Source organism: Mirounga angustirostris, unplaced genomic scaffold (genome assembly GCF_029215605.1).
Source record: "Mirounga angustirostris isolate CCGP_5_RB_7025 unplaced genomic scaffold, mMirAng1.0.hap1 SCAF_7, whole genome shotgun sequence".
NCBI classification, from domain to species: Eukaryota; Metazoa; Chordata; class Mammalia; order Carnivora; family Phocidae; genus Mirounga; species Mirounga angustirostris.
The window spans coordinates 9,073,482-9,091,645 of NW_026991715.1; the positions used below are offsets into that span (position 1 = coordinate 9,073,482).

Consider the following 18,164-nt stretch of genomic DNA (forward strand, 5'->3'; position numbering starts at 1 on the left):
TATTAGCTGTGTGCTTAGTTTTATGAACTAAAAAGTAAATTTGTTTTACAAATAGGCTATGCTGTAAATTCTAATTTTTATACAGTAAGGAAAGACACTTTCTCAGATCAAGATAGATTTTGTTACACAGCTGTATTGAGGTATAGTTGACATGTAATAATCTGCATGTATGCCAAGTGAATGATGTGATGCTATATTTGGATCTATGTATACATCTTTGAAACCATCACCACATTCAAGGAACATATCCATCATTCCCCCAGATTTGTAATTCCTTTCCCCTACCTCCTTCATTTCTCCATCCCCTTCCCCGATCCCAGGCAACCACTCTTCTGGATTGGTTCACATTTTGTAGAATTTTTATATAAAGGAAGTGATACAGTATGTCCTTTTTTTTTCTTTTTGGTCTAGCTTCTCTACTTATTTTGATAATTCATCCACTCAGTTGAGTTTTTAATAGTTCATTCTTTTTATTACTATTCCATTATTTGGACATGCAGCGTTAGTTTATCCATTTACTTATTGTTGAACATATTTGGATGGTTTCTAGTATTTGGCTATTACAAATAAAGCTACATTTATGTACAATTCTTTGTAGAGGGTGTAACTTATTTCTCTTAGGCAAATACATAAGAATGAAACTGATCGTCAGGAAGTTAAGGTTTTTTAAAAAACTCAAACTGTTTTTGCAGAGTTTTTCTTATTTTACATTCCTACTAGATATCTTTGATCCATATCCTCACCAACACTTGACAAGGTGAGTCTTTTTAGTTTTAGCCATTCTTCTGGGTGCGTACTTTATTTTACAACCTTGCTAGTGGTATCTAATTGTGGTTTTAATTTGCATTTCCCTAACGATGCTGATGTTGAGCATTTTTTTCATGTGATTATATGCCATGTTTATGTCATCTTTGGTGAAGTGTCTGTTCAAATGTTTTACCTGTTTTGAAAATTGGGTTGTGGGAGCCTGGGTGGCTCAGGTCCTGATCCTGAGGGTCCTGGGATTGGGCTCCCTGCTCAGCAGGAAGTCTGCTTCTCCCTCTCTCGCTCTTTCTCTCACATGCTCTTTCTAATAAATAAATAAAATCTTGAATCTTTGAAAATTGGGTTGTTAATTATTGAGTTTTGAGAGTTCTTTATATAATAAGTTCTAAAATCAGGGGGCACCCGGGTAGGGCTCAGTTGGTTAAGCGACTGCCCTCAGCTCAGGTCATGATCCCAGGGTTCTGGGATCGAGCCCCACCATTGGGCTCCCTGCCCAGTGGGGAGCCTGCTTCTCTCTCTCCCTCTGCTTCTCCCCCTGCTTGTGCTATCTCTCTGACAAATAAATAAAATATTAAAAAAAAATAATAAGTTCTAAACTCAGGTAGTGTTAGTCTTCCAGCTTTCTTATTTTTCAAAGTTGTTTTGAATTTTGTAAGGCCTTTGAATTTCCGTGTGAATTTTAGAATCAGCTTGCCAGTTTCAGACATGCTGGCATTTTGATTGTGACTGTGTTGACTCTCTGTAAATCAGTTTGGGGAGATACAATTATCTTAATGATACTGAATCTTCTGATCTGTGAACACTGTGTATCTCTTTACTTACTTAGGACTTCTTGGATTTCTTTCAGGGTGTTTTGTAGTTCTTAGTACACAGGTCCTGCACATTTTTGGGGGGTCAGATTTGCCTCTGTTTCATAATTTTCGTTCTGTTGTAAATGTTATTTTAAATACCAGTTTCTGATTGTGTGTTGCTATATATAAAAATACAGTAGATATTTTGTATATTGATACTTTATTCTGCAACCTTGCTAGACTCGCTTATTAGTAGTATTTTTGTAGATTCTTAGGATTTTACATAGATGATTGTGCCATTTGTAGATAAACATGACTTCTGTCTTTCCACCTTTAAATTTTTCTTGTCTTATTGCATTGGCTGAAACTTCCAGTGTAATTTGAATGGGAGTGGTGATAGTGGAACATATCTTGCTTTGTTTCTGATCTTAGGAAGAAAACATTTATTCTCTTCCCACTAACCTTCTTATTGATGCCCTTTGTCAAGATTGAAGAAGCTCTGTTCTATTCTTAGCTTACTGAGAGAGCTTTTTTTTTTAAATCTAATTCATGATTTGATTTGATTAAGTGCTGATTTTAAATGTTGATTTTGTCAGGTGTTTTCTATTTACGTAGATGATTCTCTTTTCTAAGAAAAGTTTTTTGAATCATTTTTTTTTCCCCAAACGTTTAACAAACCTTGGATTTCCTGGCACAAATCTTACTTGGTCATTATCCTATTAATATGTTGTTGGATTTGATTTGTATTTTTTTTTTTTTTTTGGTACTAGTTTTATTTGGTTTTGGTAAACTAGTGATGTTTGCCTCATAGAATGAATTGGAAGGTATCTTTTTGTTTTCAGTTTTCTGGATCAATCTGTAGAATTGTTACTAGTTCTTCCTTAAATGTTTGGTTGTATTCACCAGTGAGCATCTCTGGTTCTCGAATCTTGTTTGTGGGAAGGTTTTTATCAAATACATTTACAGTGTTGTGCTACCATCACTACCATCCATCTCCGTAGCTCTTTTTATCTTGTAACTTGCCTTCATTTTTGAAAGATATTTTTGCTGGGTTGCTAGGTTCGTAGGATTTTTTTTCTTTCAGTACATTAAAGATTTTGCTCTGCTGTCTTCTCTCTTGCATTGTTTACAAGTAGAAGTCTGTAGACCTTTTTATCTTTGTTTCTCTGTGTAATTATTTTTCCTCTGACAGCTCTTAAGATTTTCTGTTTATCATTTGTTTTAAGCTGACGATGAAGATGTGCCTTCCTGTAGTTTTCTTTCTTGCTCTTCATGGAGTTTTCATGTACTTGGGGTTCATTGAGCTTTTTGTGTCTGGGTTTATACTTTTCATCAGAAGTGGAGAATTTTCTGCCTCTCTTCATCAACTTCTTTTTTTTTCTTTTTGGTAATAGCTTGAGATATAATTTACATAATTCACCCACTTAAAATGCACATTTAGTGGTTTTGTATATTCACAGAATTGTGCACCCATTACCACAATTTGGCATTTTCATTGTCCCCAAAAGAAACCCTGTACACATTAGCAGCCATTCCCCATTTCATCTCAACTAGCCCGCCCTTGGTAAGCATTTATCTTTCTTTCTGTCTCAGTGGATTTGTTACTCTCCTGGACATTTCAGGTAAATCGAATCCCATAATATGTGGTCACCAGCTTTTCCATTTAGCAAAATGTTTTTAAGATTTATGCATGTTTTAGCATGTATTAATATTTCATATATTGTTGAATGAATATACCACATTTTATTTATCCATTGAACTGTTGATGGACATTTGAATTGTTTCTGCTTCATGACTCTTAAGAATAATTCTGCTATGAATACTCGTGTGTAAGTTTTTGTGTGGACTCATTTTTTCCTTTCTTTTGGGTATATATGTAGGAATGAATTGCTGGCTCATGTGGTAACTTGTGTTTAACCTTTTTGAGGAGCTGCCATACAGTTTTCCGAAGTGGCTTCATTACTTTATGTTTCTACCAGCAGTGTATGAAGGTTCCAGTTTCTCTACTCCTTGCCAATACTTGTTATCATCTATGTCTTTTTTATTATAGTCCTCTTAGCGCATATGAAGTAGTGTATCATTGTTCTTTTTGATTTGCCTTTCCCTGATGGCTGGCGATACTGAGCATCTTTTCATGTGCCTGTTGGCCACTTGTGTATCTTCTTTGGAGAAGTACCTGTTTGTTCTTTGCCCACTTTTAAATTGAATTATTTGTCTTTTTTTTTTTACTGAATTGTATCAGTTCTTTATATATTCTGGATACAAATGTCTTAATAAATCTATGATTTTCAAATATTTTCTCCTGTGGATTGTCTTTTCACTTTGTTGATGGTGTTCTTTGAGGCACAAAAGGTTTTAATTTTGGTAAATTACAATTTAACATATTTTTTTGTTGCTTGTGCTATTTAGTGTCATATCTAATAAACCATTGCATATTATCAGGTCATGAAGATTAATGCCTCTGTTTTCTTCCAAGAGTTTTTGAGTTACTTTTTGTATATGGTGTGAGGTAAGGGTTTAACTTTATTCTTTTGCATGTGGATATGTAGTTGTCTTTTGGGTTTATTTCTTAAGTTTTTTTTTTTTTTCTGTCCCCAACTCATACCTGTTTTGGGGACTTCAATTACAAATATATTAGGCTGTTTAAAGTTTCGAGGAGTCCATGGATGTGAATTTTTTCAGTATTTTTCTCTCTCTCTGTTTCATTTTGGGTAATTTTATTGCTGTATCTTCATTTTAGACATGGTGTTCAACTTTTTAGAAGTTCAGTTTGGGTGTCTATGCTATCTTGTATCTCTGGTTAACAAGTTTAGTCTTCTAGTTTCTGACTGTATAGAATACAGTTACAGTAGCTTCCAATAACTGTCTACTAATTTTATCATCATTCTCTCTTAACTGGTTTTGATTGTTTTCTCTCTTCATTATTGCTGTTATTTTCCTCTTTTGCATGCCTGGTAATTTTTTTATTGGGTGCCAGATATTGTGAATTTTGCCTTGTTGGGTGATGCATATTTTTGTATTCCTATAACCTATATTGAGCTTTGTTTTGGGATACAGTTAGAATCAGTGTAATTCTTTTGAGGCTTGCTCTTTTAACTTTCTTAGGTGAGAGCAGAGTGGTCTCTAGTCTAGGGCTGATTTTCTAAGTCCAGCACCTTATGAATTATGAGGTCTTTTCCTTTTGTAGTTGAGAACACCAGCTAGCCTCAGTTCTGTGTAAACCTGGGGATTGTTGTTTCTTCTCCTTTTGGGTGTTCCTCTGGCTTAGGCAATTTCTCCCATTTTTATATTGATCAATACTCAGCTGAAAACTTGAGGGGAGACCTTTTTCCCATCTCCAGACTTCTTTATCTGTTCATCTCTCTTCTTTCTGGTACTCTGCCTTTGTAAATTCTAGTCATCTTGGCTTCTCTGTCTCCAGAACTTGGGGGAGATCACTGTGCTGCCCCCGGGATCCCCTCCCTGTGCTGTTGTCCACAGGCTGAGACAGTTGTAGGGCCTGCCTTGTTAGTGATCCTTCAGGGGTCACTGTTATGCACTGGTTGATGTCTGATCTCTGAAATTTGTTGATTCATGTATATTGTCTGGTATGGTAGTTGTTCAGGTAGGATAGTAAATTTGGTCCCTGTTACTCCATCTTGATTAGAAGTCTCAAGATTGGTTTTTCAGCCAAGAGAAAATCAGTTTGTAAAGACTAGTGTGTTTCCATTACATCTGTTTGTTTCATTCTATCTCAGACTAGATCCTGGACCATTAAAGAGATTGGGGGAAAGTTCTTAGTTCTTAGATGGATTGTAGAAATGGTTGTCATCTTATCAAAATGTACCAAAGTACTGATTTAATGTTGCATTGAAAGAAATTATTCTTTTCTTAGTTACTGAATCGTGTGTCTACTACTGTTTGATCATATATTTATGATTTCATATCTGTAATATTTCTGGGCAAGTATTTTTACTTGTAATTATTCAGTACAGCTTTTTTTTTGTTACATGATTCTTGATGGAATTACCACTTGGGTACCCTGGTCTTAAAACTTCGCTAAGCTGAGAATATATTATTTATCGTTTGTTTTCAGTCAGAATTCTTGTTTTCTAGAGTATAGCTAGGAAAAGCATCTGAGATACTGGATTTGATTTTTTGGGGGCATAATTTTAAATTAATCATGTTAAAATACTGGATTTATCATTAGTATAAGTTATTTGTACCGTTTCTTTCATGTCATAGTTAAGGCAACCTTAAAGGATAAAGTCTTAACTATTGTGCTCTTAAAAATGATGATGCAATCTAAACGTTGAGGTTTTTTTTTTAGTTTGCTAGGGAAAATTTATAACCTAGTCGTAACAGTGTATTGTCCTTAGAATAGTTAAGCTTTCTCCTGTTAAACCCTTCCTCACAATTTTTTAAGTGATAAATTATTTCTCATTGAAACATCTAAATGTTCCTTAATTCAGGGACCAGATTGTAGAGACCACTATATAATCCTTTCCCCATTTTTTTCTTCTCTTACAGGAAAAGTAAGAAGCTTAAGCTCATCTTTGTGGTCCCTCACTCACTTGACAGCTTTGCATCTGAGTGACAATTCTCTGTCCCGCATTCCTTCAGACATTGCCAAGCTCCACAATCTGGTATATCTGGACCTGTCCTCTAATAAAATCCGGAGTTTACCGGCAGAACTCGGAAACATGGTATCACTCAGGTGTGCAGATTCGATTTCCTATGTGACTTTATACCCCCTAAAAACAAAATAGAGCATTTATTTGCCAGGAAACAGCACTACTAATTAAATGGTATTTGAACGAAAACAAACATAACTATAAAGTTTTCTGGGAAAATTGAATGTCAACCAACAAATAATAAATCCAGTAGATTCATTGCCTAAAATTTGTTTTATTGCTATATTTTGTGTAATATACTTTATTCTTAAACAAGATTTTTGGACAAAGTGGGGGTCAACAAATAGAAGGCAGTTATGTTATCCCACATAATGACAGATGGTCGTGGTGCTTTTTCTTCAGAAATTCTGGGGCACCACACCATGGCTAACACAGGGTCCCAGAAACCATTGCTAATGAGCAAAAACTTCTTGGCCATCCCTGGGCTTGTATGCATGATAGTAATAAAGTCTGGACTTGAAAGAAGCTAAAATTAGTCATTAGATTTGGTGGACTGTAATGTGGAGTATAGGAGGTAGATAGGCTGTGAAGTCACACAGTTCAATTTGGAATCCTGACACTGCCATTTGCAAGGTGTGTGAATTTGGGCAAGCTCCTTAACCTTGCTGAGCGTTTTGTCCTGTATGCAGTTACTGTATAGTAGTTACCTAGCCAGGGCTGAGATTAGATATATCTGAAAGAATGAGTAAGAAGCTACTCGCGCCCTGCCTGACCCATACTGTATTTAATAAATGGTAATTGCTATTTATTTTATTATGTCTGTTTTGTAACGTAGATGGAACCTACTCAAGTTGAATATAAAGCTAATTTCTAGTTATTATATTAATCCTAATGAAAATCTTGCCCCCATTTCATGTTACCTGCCTTTTTTCTGATTCCACTGGCTTTTATGTTGCCTTCTGCCATTTGCTGCATAGTAAAAAGGAATAAGGACCTTGTGACAGTTTCTTTATTGCTCCTAGTCCAGCTTTTTGACATTGTTTTAGGCTTAATTACTGAGTATATACTGTGATCAGTTTTAATCTCCTTAAAAGACCTCCTTTCCCATGTGATATATGTGGAAATAAATGGGAACAAATTATTTAGAACTAGTTGTTCTTGTTCAGTTTATGGCCTCACCAACCTCTGGTTCACTAAGTAATAACCAAGGTTCATTTATTTATTTTTTAAAAGATTTTATTTATTTATTTGACAGAGACATAGCAAGAGAGAGGGAACACAAGCAGGGGGAGTGGGAGAGGGAGAAGCAGGCTTCCCGAGGAGCAGGGAGCCTGATGTAGGGCTCGATCCCAGGACCCGGGGATCATGACCTGAGCCGAAGGCAGATGCTTAACGACTCAGCCACCCAGGCGCCCCACCAAGGTTCATTTAAATTCCAAGAACCAGGGATTATGGAAGTAGTACTTACATTTAAAAATTGATAAATAAAACTTAATTGGAGGAAATTTAAGTGTCTCAATGTTGGGTCTTTTTTTTTCCTACTGGAGATTCCTTTTTTTTTTTTTTTTTAAGATTTTATTTATTTATTTGACAGAGGCAGAGGGAGAGAGGGAACACAAGCAGGGGGAGTGGGAGAGGGAGAAGCAGGCTTCCCGCAGAGCAGGGAGCCCAATGTGGGGTTCGACCCCAGGACCCGGGGATCATGACCTGAGCCGAAGGCAGACGCTTAACGACTGAGCCACCCAGGCGCCCCTGGAGATTCCTTTGATAGTTGTAGTTATCTGTACCAAAAAAATCATTAAAATAATCATTGGTAGTTAGTATAGCTGCCATTATTTCTAAAGTGAAACTTTAGTCAATTTGGAGAAATGTTAACGATGGACTTAATTTTGCAGCTACATAAGCTATTTTCAGTTGGTGCTACACGATCATTTTAATTCTCCTTTAACAATTCACATGTTAGTTTGTTTTCTCATTTCCACTTTCTTAAAGCTGTGTGGTAGACTCCACATGTGCTGGGTCAGTGCTGCTCCAGGGGTGGTGCATGGACCATGCCCGTTTGCTGTGTCGTCAGCCTGCAGTCACATATACAGTGTGTGAGAGTAGTTTTGTATCTGTTAAATTTAATGCTCTTTAAAAATTAGGGCTTGTGTTTTGTTGGTCTTGTCTTTTTTCTCATCTCATTTTTCTAATTAATTTTTTCCTTGTGTTTTAAAAACGTATTGGTCTGTGGCAGTTTGGGGTTATTTTGTTATGTTTTGTTTTTTTACCATCGATCGTTTGAGAAGCACTGTACTTCACTGTGTAATACACACACTATAGTATATTCTAATGCACTGACATTAGAATATACTATACAATTTTGTCATTCTTACAAGATTATATTCTTTAGAAACTATATTGCTGATTTTAGCTATGAGTTAAAAGGTTATATATCTTCTGACATGGAACTTTTACATCCACAGGGAACTCCATTTAAATAACAACCTGTTACGAGTTCTGCCTTTTGAGCTGGGAAAACTGTTTCAGTTGCAGACTTTAGGCCTGAAAGGTATGACTTCCCCTATTTGTGTTTCTTGTGGTTTGTATGTATGTCTTTAAGTCTAGAGAAGCTGTAAAAGGGAATCCTTTTGCCAGGGATTTGCAGGCTCACTCTTCCCCAAACTTCATCAGTTCCTTAGATATATTCCAGTGATTTTCTCTCTTGTCCACCTGTAGACTGTCTCTTAATCTTCGTATTCTTTTTCACTCCTAGCCCAGCTTTGCTCTCTATCCTTTGTTTCGATCAGTTCTGTGTTCTGATGATGCATCCTGAGGTCATACTTTATTTCATCATACTATAAACAGCTTTTCCCCCCCTTGTATTCAAACCTGAAAAAATGGGGAGACTCACAAAGTGCAGAAATCATTGAGTAAAAAATTAGTGAGCCATTTGGACCTGCTAATAACAGTTTTTGATCATTTTTTAAAACTTGGTTTATGAGGACTTCATTACTCTATTAGAATTTGGGGGCATAATTTATCCAGTGAGAACTATTGGGAAATATGTTTTTTAAAGCAGCAAGATTGAAAGTCCTATTTTAATAATATGTCAATACCTAGAATTTTTTTATCACATTAAGTGATTATTTGCCAATCTTGTATCCACCTTACTCTAGAATCAATTCCTAAAAAAACAGTCACATAATGAAGTCTTCAAGAATTGTACTTTTATTTCTTAAGAGTATGCAGATTGTAAAATGAGGTTTTATTCCTGTAAATCCATTTCATATCATAAAGGTTAACAGTAATTTCACAAAAACAAATGAAATCGAAAAATATAAATAATACATTTACAGATGTATATAAAACCATACTCAATAAATATCAGCTTTCTAAATGGTTCTTTGGAAAAGTGTTTTTCTGTGTGGGATGGACTTGGCTGAGGCTTCTTAAAATAGAGGTCAGAGAAATGTGAGCTGTAGATCTTTCTGTCTCCCTATTTTTTTAAATTTTCTTGTTTTAACTTTGAAAAACAAAAATGTAAAACATAGCAAAATGTATCTGTATACTGACCATAAGAATTAACAATATTTTGTCACGTTTGTGTCCGTTTTCTAAAACAAAAATGTAAAACATAGCAACGTGTATCTGTATACTGACCATAAGCATTAACAATATTTTGTCACGTTTGTGTCCGTTTTCTAATGCAAAAGAAACAGGGCATTACAGAGTCTGAAAACCCTCTTTGTTCTTCTTCAGGGCCCTTTCTCATCCCAGAGGCAGCTACTGTTTTTATGTTCTTTCAGGTTTTATAATCTTGCAGTATTTATTTTACAAACCTTTGACTGTACTCATTTCTCTAAGGATTCACAAACTTTATTTGAAATGACGGTCATTGGTCACGGATTTTCACATGAGTTGATGTGTATGAAAGCCTTTGAAGTGTTTGGGGGAGGGGAAGGGCAGTCTTTGTGGCACCTTAGTTTTTGAGGATCTGTTGCTCTTCCATTTCAGAAAGATCCTCTAATGTTTGACGTCTAGGTTTTATGTTTCTTTCTCGGAAGGATAGTTTCACTGATTATACCTTTTTTTTGGACAAATCCTCTTATTTTTCTGAGCTTGCCCCAGCTCACTTACTAACTTCAGACAACCACTGATATGTTTTCCATTTCTATAGTTTTGTTATTTCAAGAATATTGTATAAGTAGAATCATGCTGTATGTTACCTTCTGAGATCGGTTTTATTCCACTCAGGTTAATTCTTTGGTGAATCACGCAGGTTGTTGCGTGTTTGCTCCTTTATGTTGATGAGCAGTGTTCCATGGTGTGGATGTATCATGGTTTGTTTAGCCAGTCACCTGTTGAAGAACATCTGGCTGGTTTCCAATATTTGGCTATTACGGATGAGGCAGCTATGAGCTGCGTACAGGGTATTATGTGAACATAAGTCTTCATTTCTTTAGGATAAATGCCCAGCAATACAGTTGGCTCAGTCACACGTTAGTGTCATGTTTAGTTTTGTAGGAATCGGCCAGACTGTTTTCCAGAGTGGCTGTACTATCTAACATTTTCACCAGTAATAAATGAGTGATCCAGTTACTCTGAATCCTCACCAGCTTGGTGTTGTCACTGTTGTTACTTTAGCCTTTCTGATAGATGTGTAGTGATATCTGATTGTGGTTTTAATGTTCATTTCCCTGTTAGCTGAAGATATTGCACATCTTTGCATGTCCTTATTTGTTATCTGTATGTCATCATCTGTGGTATAGTCTTCATGTCTTTGCCACGTTCTATCCAATTGGACTGTTTTATGCTGTTGCGTTTTGGGAGTCTGTTATATATTCTAGATACTAGGCCTTTGACCAAGATGTGATTTGCAAACATTATTTTCCCAATATGTAGTCTCCTCATCCCCTTAACACGCCCAGTTCCAGCGCTGGGGGGCTTTCCCCCACACCAACAAGCGGTTCTAGGACACCAGCTAGATGTCCTGTAATTCAACTAAATTCTGACACTACGTACCCGAAGATAGCATCAGATTCCATGGATAAGGGTTCAGTCCTACCCGATGGCTCCTTGCCTGTGCTTCTGACCAAGGTTTCCACAACCCCTTCTTGGGTTCCATTAATTTGTTAGAGTGGCTCACAGTAATCAGGAAACCCTTTTACTCACTAGATTCCCAGTTTTTTATAAAAGGATATAACTCAGGAATAGCCAGATGGAAGAAATGCATGCATAAGGCAAGGTATGGGGAAGAGGCATGGAGCTTCCATGCTCTCTCCAGGCACGCCATTCTCCCTGAATCTCCATGTGTTCACCAACCTGGAGGCTCTTTGAACCCATGCTTTTGAGTTTTTAACAGAGGCTTCATAACATATAGGTATGATTAAATCATTAGCCTTGATTGAGCCAACTTCCAGTCCCCTTTTCCTCTAGGGTGGGACTGTGAAAATTCCAGCTCTCTGGTCACATGGTTGGTTTCTCTGTCAAGCAGTCTCCAGTCCTTAGGTGGGGTCTGAAAGTTACTTTGTTAACAAGAGACACCTCTACAACTTCTTCACATAGGAAATTTTAAGGGGTTTAGGAGCTTTAAGAAAGTGGATGAAGACCAGATACATATATATATATTTCTTATTATAAATCACAATATCATACAGGGTCTTGTATGTAGCAGAAGTTTTTAGTTTTGATAAAGTTGTTATCATTTTTCCTTTTATGGATCTTGCTTTTTGGTGTCAAGTCTGAGAATGCTTTGAATAGCTCTAGATCCCAGAGATTTTCTCCTGTGTTTTGTACTAGAGGTTTCATGGTTTGTGGTGCCTGGGTGGTGCAGCAGTCAGTTGAGCGTCCGACTCTTGATTTCAGCTCAGGTCATGATCTCAGGGTCGTGAGATGGAGCCCCACATCAGGCCCTGTGCTTAGTGGGGAGTCTGCTTGAGATTCTCTCTCCCTCTCCCCCTCCCCCCCACTCTCTCTCTAAAATAAACAAATCTTTTTTAAAAAAAAGTTTCATGGTTTTATGTTTTACATTTAAGTCTGTGATCTATTTGGAGTTAAAATTGAGCTAAAAGAAGCGAGGATTAGTTGAAGGTTCATGCTTAGTGTATGAATGTCCAGTTGGTCTAGCACCATTTGTTGAAAAGTCTATCCTCCATTGAATTGCCTTTACACCTTTTCCCAAGATCAGTTGGACATATCTGTGTGGATCTATTTCTGGATTCTCTCTTTTCCATTGGTGTATGTGTCTATTCCTTTGCCAGTAGTTACTTGAAAGTTGAAATAGGGTAATTAAGTCTTGAAATAGGATAGACTGATTCCTCTACTATGGTTGTCTTTTTCAAAACATTTTAAACTGTTTTAGTTCCTTTGCCTTTCCATATGCATTTAGAATAACCTTGTCTCTAGTTACAAGAAATATTGCTGGGATTTTGATCAGAATTGTGTGAAACCTGGAGATCAAACTGGGGAGAACTGAATCTTCTGATCCATGAACATGCCATATCTTTCCCTATATTTAGAGCTTTGATTTTTGTCATCAATATTCTGTAGTTTTTGGTATATAAGTTATGTAAATGTTTTGTTAGATTTATTTCTTTTTGTTTGTGGTGGGTTTTTTTGAGTGATTGTAACTGATAGTGTTTTAAATTTTGCTGTCCATGTGTACATTCCTGGGCATATAGAAATACAATGGGGATTTTTTTGTTTTCTTTACCTCTTTCATCCATCCTCCCATTCCCCCCTTCCCTTTGGCAGCCACCTGTTTGTTTTCTGTATTTAACAGTCTGGTGTTTGTTTGTTTGCTTGTTCATTTGTTTTGTTTTTTTAGATTCTACTTATAAGTGATATCATATTTTTCTTTCTCTGTATGACTTATTTCACTTAGTATAATATCCTGTAGGTCCATTCATGTTGTAGCAAATGGCAAGATCTCTCTTTTTTTTAATGGCTGAGTAATACTCCATTGTACATATATACCACATTTTTATCCATTCATCTGTGGATGGATACTTGGGTTGCTTCCATATCTTGGCTATTGTAAATAATGCTGCAGTAAACATAGGGGTGCATATATCTTTTTGAATTGGATTTTTGTATTTTTATCTTGTGTCCTCCACCCTGTTGAATTCACTTCTAGTTCTAGGAGTTGCTTTTTTTTTTTTTTTTTTTTGGTAAATTTTTTAATTTGGGGGGAATTTTCCATGCAGTAGAAAATTATGTCATCTCCAAATATGGATGATTTTATTTCTTGCTTACCAATATGTCTGCTTTTTCTTTTTCTTGCCTTATTGTGCTGACTAGAACTTCTAGCACTATGTTGAATAAGAGTTGTGAGAACAGACATCCCTTTTTCCTGATCTTTGAAAGTATTCTGTCTTCACTGTTAAGTATAAAGTTAACAGTAGGTATTTTGTGGATTGTCTTTTATCAATTTGAGGAAGTTTCCCTCTATTTCTTTTTTTCTGGAGTTTTTAATCATGAATGGGTTTTTAATTTTGTGAAATGCCTATTTTGCATCAGTTGATAGGATTATATAATTTTGTTCCTTTAGCCTTATAATTGATTTTTGCATATTGAACCAGCCTTGTATTCCTAGAATAAACCCCACTTGGTTATGGTTCTCATTCTTTTTATTTATTGCTTACTTCTTTTTTTAAAAGATTTTATTTATTTATTTGACAGAGAGATAGACAGAAGAGCACAAGCAGAGGGAGTGGCAGAGGGAGAGGGAGAAGCAGGCTCTGCACTGAACAGGGAACCCGATGCGGGACTCGATCCCAGGACCCTGAGATCATGACCTGAGCCGAAGGCAGACGCTTAACCATCTGAGCCACCCAGGCGTCCTATTGCTTACTTCTGTATGCTAATATTTTCTTAAGGATTTTTGACTCAATATTCATGAGGGGTATTTGTCTTTTATTTGTATGCTCACTGTCTGGTTTTGGTATTTAGGTAATACTAGCTTTATGAAATGAATTTGAAAGTGTTCCTTCATCTTCTGTTTTTTTTTCTTTTTTTTTTAAGATTTTATTTATTTATTTGACAGAGACACAGCGAGAGAGGGAACACAAGCAGGGGGAGTGGGAGAGGGAGAAGCAGGCTTCCCGCTGAGCAGGGAGCCCGATGCGGGGCTCGATCCCAGGACCCTGAGATCATGACCTGAGCTGAAGGCAGACGCTTAATGACTGAGCCACCCAAGCGCCCCCTCATCTTCTGTTTTCTGACATTCTGTAGAATTAGAGTTAATTCTTTTAAGTGTTTAGTAGAATTTTCCTGCAAAACAGTTTGGTCTTTTCTGGCAGTTTTTAAGATTTTATTTATTTATTTAGAGAGCACGCCGTGAGCAGGGGTAGGGGCACAGGAAGAGGGAGAGAGAATCTCAAGTGGACTCCACGCTGAATATGAAGCCTGACGTGGGGCTTGATCCCACAACCCTGAGATCATGACCTGAGATGATCATGATCTGATGCTTCACTGACTGAGCCACCCAGGCGCCCCTCTTTTCTGGTAGTTTTTAAATTATGAATTCATTTCCTTTAATAGGTATAGGGCTATTTAAATTATGTACTGAGTGAGTTCAGACAGTTTGTGTTTTTCAGGGAAATGGCCCATTCATATAAGTTGTTAAATTTATGTATGTAGAGTTATTCATAGTATTCTCTTATCCTTTTGATTTCTGTAAGGTTTGTAGTGATATCCCCTTTCACTTTTTATATGGGTAATTTTTGTCTTCATTTTCTTTGTCAGTCTTGGTAGAGGTTTACTAATTTTATTGATCTTTTCAAAGAAACAGCTTTTTAAAAAATTCCTTTTTTCTGTTTTTAATTTCATTGATTCCTATTCTTTAGTATTTTTAATCTGTCTTTTTGCTTTTCTTCTTTCTAGGTTCTTAGGATCAGAGTTTAGATTATTGAATTGAGATTTTTCCTTTTCTAACGTATGCATTAGGTCCTATAAATTTCCCTCTTGGCTCTATGTTAGCTGTGTCCAGCCATAAATTTTGATATGGTGTGTTTTCGTTTTCACTAATTCAGTGCATTTTAAAATTTTCCTTAAAACTTCCTCTTTGATCCATGGATTGTTTAGAATTTTCCAAGTGTTTCCAGATTTCCCTTTTGTCTTTTCAGTACTAATTTTTAGTGTGATTCCCTTGTGGTTGAAGAATTCTGTATGATTTGAGTTCTTTTAAATTTGTTGATGTTTGGTGGTTTATGGCCCAGGGTATGGTCTTTACATAGTTTATGTCCCTTGGGCATGCACAAGAATATGTATTGTGGTATTATTAGGTAGAATGGTCTATAAATCTCAACTGGATCCTATATATTAACCTAGTTAGTGTCTGTTAGATTGATGGTGTTGGAAGTTTTTTTGTCTGGTTCTGTCAGTTGTTGAGAGAGGAGTGTTAAAGTTTCCCAGCATAATTGGAGATTTCTCTGTTGTCCTTTCAGTTCTGTTTTTGCCTAAAATATTTTTCAGTTCTGTCATTTTGTGGATGCGTGTTTAGAATTGCTATGTGTTCTGCTTTACATTATGTAATGTCACTTTGTGTCTCTAGTAAATTTATCTTCTCTGATACCAACTTTATCTGATACTAATTAGTCACTACTGCTTTCCTTTGTTTTCATGACATCTTTTTCCATCTTTTTCCTTTCAACCTGCTTTTATAGTGTTACATTTCAAGTGAGTTTCTTGTGGACAACATACAGAACTTATCAAGTCTATTAGTGCTATCATTTTACCATTTTGAGTGAAATATATAATCCCTAACTCTCTTGATGACTTTTTATTTGCTCCCTGTTTATAGTATCATTGTCTTAAATATTTTCTCTACATTTATTTAGAACCAAACCAGTATTGCAAAAATATTTTAATGGCTGAACATGAGTGAGAAAGCTTAAGCAAAGGAAAGCCTATTATATTTGCCCCCTTTTGAAGATCATATTCTTTTTTCTTTATAATGTTCAAGGTTCCTTCTTTCATCATTTCCTTTGTATTTAGAGAACTTCTGTTCTGATTCTTTTTTGATAGATCTGCTGGCAATAGATTCTCTTAGTTTTCTGTCCTCTTGAGAATGTCTTTATTTCTCCTTCCTTCCTCAAGGCTGTTTTCACTGGATATTGGTTCTGGGTTGCCAGTTCTTTTTTTTCAGCACTTAAAAATCTTGTGCCACTTCCCTGTGACTACCGTGGCTTGTGATGAGAAGTCTGCTGTTATTCAGAGCATGTTCTCCCTAGAGGTAAGGTGTTTTTCTCTGGCTGCCTTCAAGACTTTTTCTTTGTCTTTAGTTTTCAGAAGTTTAATTATGGTGTGGCTTGCTGTGGATTCTTTTAAGTGTGTCCTGTTTGGGTTTTATCAGACTTTTGAATCCACAGGTTTGTTTTTCTCTCCAAATTTGGGGAGTTTTTCAGCCATTATTTCTTTGAGTACTGTTTCAGCTCAGTGCTTCTTGTTCTCTGCTTCCACAACTCTGAGGACACGAACCTTAGAATTTTGTTGTGGTCCCACAGGTCCCTGAGGCTCTGTTCATTTTTTTCAGTTCCCTTTCTATTGTTCAGATTGGGTAATTCTTACCGTTCTGTCTTCAGTTCACTGATTCTTTCCTCTGACCCTCTGTGTTGCTGTTGAACCCATCCACTGAACTTTTTATTTCATTTATTCTGTTATTCAGTTTTAATATTTCCATTTTCAAAAACATGTTTTGTTCATTTGCCAAAACTTTGTTTTTCTTTGCTGAGTCTTCCTGTTTTTTCATTTATTTCAAACATGTTTTTGTTAATTCTCATTTAAGCATTTTTTGTCATGCCTGCTGTATTTAGATCAGATCACTCTAATGTTTTTGTCATCTTGGTGTTGGAATCTTGTTTATCTTTCTTCATTTAGTTTGAAATCTTCGGTATGATGAGTGATTTTCACTTGAAACTGGACATAGTCATACTACATTATGAAACTCTGAATCTTACTCAGCCTTCTGTTTTTGCTGGCTTTCTCTTTAACACTTCTCTGGCAGAGAAAGTGAGGGGGGCAATATCTTTTGAAAATCTTTTTTCATTTGGCATGGTTAAGATCTTATAATCACTTTATAATGATTTAGAAATCGTTTGTCTTCTTCAGTCTATAAAATGTATTAGTCTTTCTTAAAGTGGGGCTGTGGCATCCAGAACAATATATATACCCCTTGTGTGGTGTGGGTAGGAACTGCACTGTTCAAGCAGTTCATTGTACTGTTAATTTTCATAAGCACTTAAGAAATCCTTCTGAGAGGATTTGAGACTCTTGTAGATATATGTAAATCATTGCACTTGCTTTCATTTTTGGCACTTAGGAAAGAGTTACTGAATTTACGGATGGCTCACAGCTTTGGGGTTTTCCCCTTTCCTTAGTGACTTAATCTTAAACCAAATCTGTCTCATCTTGTTATTACTTTATTTAGTAGAATTTTTAAAAATCTAAGTGCAGACTACATTTGTCATTAGGATATCTTGTTAGCTTTGTTGCATTCTTAAGTTTTGATTCTCTTATTCATCATAGTGGCTGTCCTCTTTCCCTTGTCTGACCCTCCTTCCCACTCTTCCCCTTCTAGTTTCACTTGGGTTTGATTGTCATAAAAGTGTTGTTGAGGCAGGGCCAGATACAGAGCACTATTAGATCTCTTCTAGATTGACATCAGTCCACAATAATCATTTTCTGACTACTTCTGTAGAACATGGTATGAATCATTTTTATTCTTATCAAAAACTGGAAAAATATTTTCTCGGGTTTGGTATATTACAAGTAATTGTATACATTGTTATAGATGATCTGATAATTTCGGTATTTTTTTACTTTCGAAATATTTTGTTACCTTTCTTGGTTTCATTTTACCTATTTAAAAAATATTTCCAGGAAATCCACTTACCCAGGATATATTGAACCTCTATCTGGAACCAGATGGAACAAGAAGGCTACTGAACTATTTGCTTGATAATTTGGCAGGTACTGCAAAAAGAAGTAAGTGGTCATTTGTTCAAACAATTTT

At 36.1% G+C, this 18,164-nt stretch overlaps 1 protein-coding gene across 5 annotated transcripts in view; it reads left to right on the top strand.

Moving 5' to 3' along the window:
* CNOT6 (CCR4-NOT transcription complex subunit 6) overlaps positions 1 to 18,164 on the top strand; it is a 72,369-nt gene that overhangs the window by 41,018 nt on the left and 13,187 nt on the right. For 2 of the 5 annotated variants that reach the window (XM_045890679.3, XM_064595783.1), the window contains 3 exons: positions 6,066 to 6,252; positions 8,635 to 8,720; positions 18,032 to 18,136. In XM_045890679.3, the coding sequence (XP_045746635.1) occupies positions 6,066 to 6,252; positions 8,635 to 8,720; positions 18,032 to 18,136 (378 nt within the window). The remainder of the gene's footprint in view (positions 1 to 6,065; positions 6,253 to 8,634; positions 8,721 to 18,031; positions 18,137 to 18,164) is intronic. The other 3 variants (XM_064595781.1, XM_064595784.1, XM_064595782.1) reach the window with 3 other exon arrangements.